At 41.8% G+C, this 9489-nt stretch overlaps 2 protein-coding genes across 2 annotated transcripts; one reads left to right on the forward strand and one right to left on the reverse strand.

The window, feature by feature from the left end:
- Positions 1-574: 574 nt before the first annotated feature.
- Positions 575-7105, reverse strand: LOC131703297 (uncharacterized). The gene is made up of 4 exons (XM_059006433.1): positions 6784-7105; positions 5133-5179; positions 3863-4215; positions 575-935 (listed from the first exon to the last, which is right to left on the reverse strand). Exons 1-4 carry the CDS (start codon positions 7064-7066, stop codon positions 623-625), a joined length of 996 nt encoding a protein of 331 aa, XP_058862416.1. The 5' UTR covers positions 7067-7105; the 3' UTR covers positions 575-622.
- On the forward strand, positions 1935-2642 carry LOC131703296 (histone H1-like). The gene has a single exon (XM_059006432.1). It carries the CDS (start codon positions 1998-2000, stop codon positions 2613-2615), a length of 618 nt encoding a protein of 205 aa, XP_058862415.1. The 5' UTR covers positions 1935-1997; the 3' UTR covers positions 2616-2642.
- Positions 7106-9489: the final 2384 nt, after the last annotated feature.

A 9489-nucleotide genomic window follows, 5' to 3' on the forward strand; every position in this document is an offset into this window, starting at 1 on the left:
CATCCCAGAGTCCCGATTGTTTCACAGCAGCTTGAATGGCGAAACTTCAACTCAAATACAGAAAAGACGACATCGTGGAGCTCAAAGCTGAATCAGGATCTGCTGCTTTTAATTTATTATACTGATTACAAAATGTACTGAAAATAAAATTAGATAAGACTTTTTTTTTTTTTTTTTTTTTTTTTAAGTGTTTTATTTCTTATCTGACTTTAATTCTGTACGGAATCGGATAAAACCGAGCTCGTATTTTCTCATTATTACTGAAAATGTTCACTTTTTAAAATACAATTCCATTCAATTAATTGATTTTTATTGATTTATTAACTGAAATGCTTATTTTAATTTAATTTTTTTCTGGATTTGTGTAAAGAGTTAAAAATCCAACACTTAAGTTTCAGCCTAAAATACTCTCGTTACACAGCGTGAAATAGCCATTTTAAAACAACAAAGAAAACACTGGGGAGATAACAGTATAAAACATTTTGAAAAATGTGATTTTATTCTTTTGAAGATTTTAGTGGTGTACTAAAATTTAGCTTGTTTCAGAATTGAAAACTCTTTAAATGAAAAGGTGGGCGGCTCTTAAAAGAGCCTTTGTGTTCGTGTCCTTGTGTCCAAATCTTTAACCCCCGAATCCGTACAGAGTGCGACCCTGGCGCTTCAGAGCGTACACCACATCCATAGCGGTGACGGTCTTTCTCTTGGCGTGCTCAGTGTAGGTGACGGCATCCCGGATCACATTCTCCAGGAAAACCTTCAACACCCCGCGGGTCTCTTCATAGATCAGCCCGGAAATTCGCTTCACTCCTCCGCGGCGAGCCAGGCGGCGGATAGCGGGCTTGGTGATGCCCTGGATGTTATCACGGAGCACTTTGCGATGCCGCTTAGCGCCTCCTTTCCCGAGTCCTTTACCACCTTTGCCTCTTCCAGACATATTTTAAATCCGTATTATGAAAATAACACAATACTTGAAACGAGGGCTGAGGCTCTAATACATACACGCAGACCGGACCTGATTGAAAAAGAAGCCAGCAAAGAAGAGCGCGCACACATTAGACCCGCCCACCACTGAGCCGTGTCTGTGAGCGCGTGTTAACCACCAAACTGCTGACTCGCATTCCCTGCATAGTGTTGCTGATTAACAACGCGAATGTGAATGAATTTATGGAAATGTCCTTTAACCTGATTCCAAATAAGTTTTTACACATTGTTTTCCAACATAATGGTTATGTATTTCTGCAGGCAAACACACAGTGGAAAAATAACCTTTTTTCCTCACCAGGAGGCAGAGGTGGCATTGCCTATGAAATACACTACTAATGAAATATTTAAACTACTCAGAGAATGCTGTGCTGATGCCAGGGTAATTACATTGTTGCAACAAGTGTGGGTCAGGGGTGAAGAGAAATACAATTCAACAAAGTAATTCTCCCAATCGATTACAAGGGGATGATCCGGCAGAACGTGATGCAGTGTATTAACCGCACCGCACATAAAGGTGATTAAATGTCCAGTTTTACAAACTTCACGCTTCAAACTTAAGTTGTGTTTGCCTAGCTTTCTCGTTTGTGAAACCAATCATACAGTTACTTTAAATAATACAATTGTCATCTTATATTCAAAAAAATCTAGCGAAGTACAGAGCGAGCAGTTTGGTTTCGCTGGAGGATAGTGCAGTTTTGGTCACCTCAATTAAAGATGCAGTAAAGGTCCTGGTTAAAGAATACGTTATATTGTAAACACAAGCCTTCTGCTTTGATACCCCCGGTTGTTTGTGTACATTTGTTCCAATTTCATTATCAAATTGTATATTTTGTGCTGCGTGAAAACACAAGACAGGACGTTTTCATAATGAATCTGTTGCCTGCGGGTCAGTTGAGTCTACACGGTTCTCATCGTGTGGATAAGTTCCGCTCTCCGCCTTCCTGCTCACATTCTGTGACACACAGAACAGTTTAGTATTAAGTTTGAGTTTTCTCCGTGTTGAAATATTAGAAATGGCAGAAACTGCTCCAGCACCAGCCGCTCCTGCTCCGGCTAAAGCTCTCAAGAAAAAGACCGCGGCAAAGCCCAAGAAATCGGGTCCCAGCGTGTCGGAGCTCATCGTCAAGGCTGTGTCTGCCTCCAAGGAGCGCAGCGGGCTGTCTGTGGCGGCGCTCAAGAAGATCCTGCAGGCCGGCGGCTACGATGTGGAGAAGAACAACTCCCTCGTCAATAGAGCCCTCAAGAGCCTGGTGACCAAGGAGACCCTGCTACAGACCAAGGGCACCGGCGCCTCGGGCTCCTTCAAGCTCAACAAAAAAGCAGCTGAAGCCAAGGAGAAGGCGGCCAAGAAGGCGGCAGCTCCAAAGAAACCAGCGGCAAAGAAAGCGGTTGTCAAGAAAACAACGAAAAAGGTTTCGGCAAAGAAAGCAGCGACACCCAAGAAGACTCCTACGAAAGCGAAGAAACCGAAAGCTGTAAAGAAGGCGCCCAAGAGCCCGAAGAAAGCGGCTGCCAAGCCTAAAAAGGTCGTAAAGAAGAGCCCGAAGAAAGCGAAGACAGCGCCTAAACCTAAAAAGGCGACCAAGGCAGCTAAACCCGCAGCGAAGAAGGCGGCTCCTAAAAAGAAGTGATCAGTTAAAGCGACGATGCGACATTGAACCCAAAGGCTCTTTTCAGAGCCAAAACATCTTTCTAAAAGAGCAGGTTGTCCTTGTAAACACAGGGCGATGTGTGGAATGTGCTGCCGTGGAACGTGTTCCGCTTTCTCGGTGGAACAGCCCGCTCTCCTCGGCGAGCAGTCCAAGACGGTGAAACATGGCGCCGCCCCGCAGGTACAGCTGTGGACCAAGGTGTTGCATTATCTCGAATTCTATGATTGAAACACCTTTAAAATAATTAATAACCTCATTTACATCTTTTATTTGACATGTAATCAAATAAACTACGAAATGATGTCGTAAAAGTCTATCAAAAGCCATAATGCAGTTGTACAGTATTTCGTGTTAGATTTGGAAACGTCACATTGTTCAATTCTTTTATTTTTATTATTATTTCTTAGCAGACGCCCTTAACCAGGGCGACTTACAATTAAAATTATCACATTGTGCACATTATACATTAGATCAATGACAACTGTATCTGCAATACTGGAAAACTACAATAAACAGACTCGATTTACGATGGTCTGTACTGTACAGCGAGATTGTTTTTATGTATTTGACTCAATTTTATTAATGTTGCTATTTTACATATTATATAAATACTGGTTTGAACTTGTCGACTGAAAAAAAACATCACCAAGCACAAACCCCATCATCCCCACATCGCTGTCAGCCAAGATGCTAGAACAGAAACAGAACAAACTGATTCTGAGAAAAGACTCGAAGCTGTTCCTGTTACACACCGAACAAGCTGAGCGAGTCCGAGCCGGTTCACCTCCCGAAATTCCGCCGATAATAAACCAGGCATTTCTGTGATGTTTCAGCACGTAATTAAATATAACGACGATGAAATTGATTAAGGATATTAACGTCGTTTCTTTTATATCTAATATAAGATTTTTATTTTGGCCTAAAATGTAGCCTCTCTTTCCATCTAGATAGATTTGATAGTTTAAAAGAAACACAACGTTGGGAAGGAAAAGGCACTCATAATATAATGTGAACATGTTCCAATTGCGAGACTTACACACATAACACTTACCGTGTAAACTACAGCTGTTTATTTAAAATTGGAGTATAACACTTTCAGAGAAGTGGGTGGCTCTTAGAAGAGCCTTTGAGTTTCGCTGTATTTTAAGGGTTTTGCAGTTTAAGCGCGTTCTCCTCGGATTCGGCGGGCCAGCTGGATGTCTTTGGGCATGATGGTGACTCTCTTGGCGTGAATGGCACACAGGTTGGTGTCCTCAAAGAGCCCGACCAGGTAAGCCTCGCTAGCCTCCTGCAGCGCCATTACAGCGGAGCTCTGGAAGCGCAGGTCGGTCTTGAAATCCTGAGCGATTTCTCGGACGAGCCGCTGGAAGGGCAGTTTGCGGATCAACAACTCGGTGGATTTCTGATAGCGGCGGATTTCCCTCAGAGCCACAGTGCCAGGTCTGTAACGGTGAGGTTTCTTCACGCCGCCGGTAGCGGGGGCGCTCTTTCGAGCAGCCTTGGTAGCAAGCTGTTTCCTGGGCGCCTTTCCACCGGTGGACTTACGCGCAGTCTGCTTAGTTCTTGCCATTTTCAAACTCTACTACACAGTATTAAAAAAAACTGTAAATGGAACAAGCAGCCGATACCAGAGACTATATAGGAACTGAGCTACTCTGATAGGCTATGAGATCTGAAGGGCGGGTCTCTGTTCCTCATTGGCTATATTCCAGACTCTCAATGATTGATTGGAACATTTGAATTCTGCGCGCGCGCATTCTGTTAAGCAGTTATTGTTTCGGAGCTGTTGGCGCCTTTTTTTAAATAAATACAGTATAGTCACTCAGGACAACATTGCTTATCCCCAGTATAAGAAATGCATTCCATTCAGATTAAGCAGTCTGGGTTCAAAATTGTAACGGAGAAACGCTCAACAATAGGCAAGCAATACTTATTTATGGCGAGAGAAAATACATAAACCAAGCATGTACCATTAACACTAAAGAAAATAGACCAATTCAAAAACTATAATCAGACTGAAAACAAACAAACAAAAAACAAAACACGGAAAATACATATCCCCGCAATAAAACACAAACACGGGAGGAGGTGGATTTCCAACTGGAAGCATGTTTCAAGGTAGCTCGATCGAAAACAAAGTAAAGCAGTCAATTGATATTGTATCAGATTGTCTCTTTGTAAAGAACGTGGCATTAATGTGGGAACGTGAGCTACACGCGCTGAGGCGAGGCGTGTGTTTGATATCGCTCCAAACAGACATGGCAGCGCTGCACTGCCACACACAAATACAAACTAACTATTTATTGCTTCAATTCTCACCAGTCGGTATTTTTCAGACAATAAAAATAAACCGATTCGATGCGCTTTTATAGAAAAGTGGGTGGCTCTTAAAAGAGCCTTTGGGGGTTTATAAGATGTAAAAGCCCCGTCCGAGTGATTTATTTCTTGGCTGGCTTCTCGGTTTTCTTGGGCAGCAGCACGGCCTGGATGTTGGGCAGCACTCCGCCCTGAGCGATGGTGACGCCTCCCATCAGCTTGTTGAGCTCCTCGTCGTTGCGGACAGCGAGCTGCAGGTGACGCGGGATGATTCTGGTTTTCTTGTTGTCCCGGGCGGCGTTCCCGGCCAGCTCCAGGATTTCAGCAGTCAGGTACTCGAGCACAGCGGCCAGATAGACCGGGGCTCCAGCGCCCACACGCTGGGCATAGTTTCCCTTCCGCAGTAGCCTGTGAACACGACCGACTGGGAACTGCAGTCCTGCCCTGGAGGAGCGAGTCTTTGCTTTAGCACGGGCTTTACCGCCAGTCTTTCCTCTTCCAGACATCTTCACTGTAGTTCAGAATATCACAACAATAAATGCGCGGCCGCTCTCCTGCTATTATACACACCGGCTCATTCGTGATTGGACAGAACGGTGCAATACTAGTTAGAATGTTAAAAGACGTCATAGTGGATGAGGGCGTGCAGAATCTTATTGCATGCCTCTGATTGGTGGTATCATTCCCTGCCCGCTGTTTCTGGTTTTTCGCTGTTCTGCTGCGGTTTGTCTTGTTTCCTCTTGGCGCGCATTTTTAAATTGGAAGACAGCTGTAACAAAATGTAACCGTTTAGAAGTGTTTAAAACCACACTGCCCTACAGTCGTGTTCGAGTTGTTATAATTCCTAGGTTTTAGTTTACAGTTTAGAGTTCTGGGCACTTCAGTTAACTAGAAAGTCGATATTGTTGACTGTCCAGTTTGTTTACATTGTGTAAAGGCAGTTATATCTTCAATGATACCAATTTAAATTATATGTTCCAATAATTTATTTACATTATAAAACCGTTTGATTAAAACATTCCCCCCCCAAAGTACAAATAACCGAAATATCGCTGTAGATGTTTAGATCACCGTGCCTGTTTTAACTCGAGTATCCTCGGGATGAGGTTCAGTAACACAGGCTCAGATTTTTGCCCACATGAAAACATTCATAGACATCCTATCTATGGTTTCATTGAGATTATACAATGGCACGGAATAATACAAAATGAATATTTACACGTTGTCTGCAGGATTGGAACCTGCGCGGTGAGACTCCAATGGATTCCCAGTCCATCGTCTTACCCACTCGGCCTCGACCCCCGCTGTCTAATCCCGCGCATCTCAGCAGCGCATTCCCCCGGTGACAGGCAGCCTCCTGTTAGGAGAGCTGGAAGGGGTTTCCAGTGAACACACCGCTAGTTCTGCGGGATCAGCAGTTTGTTAATATTAAAGTGAAGCAGCGGTGTTTTTGCTTAAGACTGTTCAAGTTTCGAACAATACCTTTCCCTAGTTTACATCAACATACTACCTTAATTAAATTAGCTCGTTAATACATTATCCGTACTTTATTAATGCAGACTTTATTTAAACAAAATAACTCCTAAAACGCATATTATACATACACACGTCATTGGAATTCAGAGTTTACGCAGATACATATATAAACAACATACATAAATATATAACTAACACCCTAACCCAAAGAGCATCTCCTGAGGTTGTAGAAAGTGAATGATTAGTAAACGGATTTAAACTCGTGCTTGATATTGTGGGTGGCTATGAAAAGAGCCTTTGTGTTCAAATGCAGCCGATGAATATCCTTAACCTCCGAATCCGTACAGAGTGCGACCCTGGCGCTTCAGAGCGTACACCACATCCATAGCGGTGACGGTCTTTCTCTTGGCGTGCTCAGTGTAGGTGACGGCATCCCGGATCACATTCTCCAGGAAAACCTTCAACACCCCGCGGGTCTCTTCATAGATCAGCCCGGAGATTCGCTTCACTCCTCCGCGGCGAGCCAGGCGGCGGATAGCGGGCTTGGTGATGCCCTGGATGTTATCACGGAGCACTTTGCGATGCCGCTTGGCGCCTCCTTTCCCGAGTCCTTTACCACCTTTGCCTCTTCCAGACATATTGTAGATCCGTATTATAAAAATAACACAATACTTGAAACGAGGGCTGAGGTTCTATTACATACACGCAGACCGGACCTGATTGAAAAAGAAGCCAGCAAAGAAGAGCGCGCACACATTAGACCCGCCCACCACTGAGCCGTGTCTGTGAGCGCGTGTTAACCACCAAACTGCTGACTCGCATTCCCTGCACAGTGTTGCTGATTAAAGAACATTTCAATAAATGCATCTACATTCGCGTTGTTAACCTGATTCCAAATAAGTTGTTTCACATTGTTTTCTTAGATAATGGTTATGCATTTCCCTGCGTATTGCAGTTGTATTTCTGCATTTCTGCAGAGGCAAACACATGTTTACACACACACACACACTCATGGGTTTCTTTTACACCGGTGTTGTTGGAGTCGATGCGCTGTAAGTATTATTATTATTATTATTATTATTATTATTATTATTATTATTATTATTATTTATTTATTTATTTATTTATTTATTTATTTATTTATTTCTTAGCAGACGCCCTTATCCAGGGCGACTTACAGTCATAAACAAAATACAGTCACTCTAATAAGCACATGTACTGCCCTAAGTCACGAGTAAATCCTTTACCAGCTTTGGAAAAACGAAACTGTGCGTTCACATCTGTCCATGCAGAATGTTTATGCTGTTCTATGTTGTTAAAGTAAATAAATGCTGTTGTATACAAGAGTATACAAACAACACGAAACTACAATCACGTGACACACTTGCAGAAATTCAATGATAAGCAATGTGATGACGTGCAGTTGCGTATCATGACCACAAGGTGTCAGTAATAGATTTTATAGTAACCCCGCGAACACAGTGATGTTTCAGAACGTTATGAGAATGTTATTCGAAAGTCAGGATAACATTAAGTCATGTTTGGGCCATCTGCGGTCCAAATAATTCATGTTTTTATTTTAAGTGTGGGAGCCCTCACTCCCTAAGTTTTATTTTATTCTATTATGTATTGATGTATTCATGTATTTGTTTTATCTCATCTTATGTTAACCCCCTATGTACTGTACCACATTTTGCATGCATTATTGAGTGTATTTTGTTTGTTATCATTAAAACCTAATAAAAATGTGATAAAAAATAAATAACTATCTCTTTTTTTTACAGACGAAGAAGGCAGTATCTCAATTAAATATGTTAATATGCAACACGACGAAGGCATTGTGATCCACAATAAACCAGCTTCATTGAAATATAGTCCATTTGGGTTACACTTGGACAAACCATGACGATTCCTAAAATCTGAGGTTTTATAGAAATGGAAGCTGAATCTACCAAGGTAGATTTCCATGAGATTCAATTAGAAGCCAAGGGCAGCAGTGCAGAAGCACGTGCTGAAGTCAGTGCTTTGGGAGCTTCTGCAATGGTCCGAGGCGAGCTGGCAAGTGCCTCTGCATCAGTAGGCCCTGTAGGTGTGAAGTTTGGGCTGGTAGTTGACACAGGGGCTTCTATGGGAGTGGAGGGAATTGAGGCAAAGGTCTTGGGAACTGGGTTCTCGATTGGTCCAAAAACGAGCATAAGTGTGCTTGGAAGTGAAGCGTCATGCTCAGCCATGTAACCAGTAGGAATGAAAAGCACCCTCATTATGACAGTGAACCCTTAGACAGGTGTCCTCCTTGCACTGACTGGGGTTAGTCAGTGTGTGATTGTTTGTTGCCAGAATGGATTATTAGTTTAGTTTAGTTATCTACAAGCTTCTGTTTGTTTTTCAATATATCTTTATGTTGGAGTGAAACATTGACAATGGCAGTGCTGAATAAATAAGCACTTCATACAAATTGTTATTTGACTCAATTTAAGCCTGGCTTCTATTATCTTGCTGTATACATTTGAAAGTATTTAACTACAAAATATAGAAAAAAGCATATACTGAATATATTTTATACTATTAACACTGATAATTTTTTTTTCTCTGAGTTTGTATGGTGTAGCACTTTTTTCTATATCATAGCAAACTGTATTACAAGTATATACTGTATACAGTATATATTGTATTTGAGTTTATTTTTATTGTATAATATACAGTATATATTGTACTTGAGTTTATTTTTATTGTATAATATACAGTATATATTGTACTTGAGTTTATTTTTATTGTATAGCATACAGTATATTGTATTTGAGTTTATTTTTATTGTATAGTATACAGTATATATTGTATTAGAGTTTGTTTTTAATTGTATAGTCTATTTTACTGTATATTTATGATGCAGGTATTCCCTCTCAGGGTAATTTATCCTGGAGTGTGGTCGCTTTAATACTGAAGTTCCTGACAGGTGGATTCTGTCCATTACCATTCCCAACAGAATACCCTGGACAGCCATGTTGAGGCCTTTTCCACACAAGTAATGTTTTGGTGCCCTCTGGTGAGCTTTCCTTGTACT

This window comes from Acipenser ruthenus, chromosome 32 (assembly GCF_902713425.1).
Source record: "Acipenser ruthenus chromosome 32, fAciRut3.2 maternal haplotype, whole genome shotgun sequence".
Classification (NCBI taxonomy): Eukaryota; Metazoa; Chordata; class Actinopteri; order Acipenseriformes; family Acipenseridae; genus Acipenser; species Acipenser ruthenus.

Bases quoted from the DNA above. Each gene is read 5' to 3' on its own strand.
- LOC131703296 (XM_059006432.1), top strand. From the start codon at position 1,998: ATGGCAGAAACTGCTCCAGCACCAGCCGCTCCTGCTCCGGCTAAAGCT.
- LOC131703297 (XM_059006433.1), bottom strand. From the start codon at position 7,066: ATGTCTGGAAGAGGCAAAGGTGGTAAAGGACTCGGGAAAGGAGGCGCC. The intron at 5,180-6,783 runs GTCGCACTCTGT...AACGACGAGGAG, and splicing joins GTACGCTCTGAAGCGCCAGG to CTCAACAAGCTGATGGGAGG. The intron at 936-3,862 runs CAAGAGAGTCAC...ACGGATTTAAAA, and splicing joins AACCTGTGTGCCATTCACGC to TATGTCTGGAAGAGGCAAAG.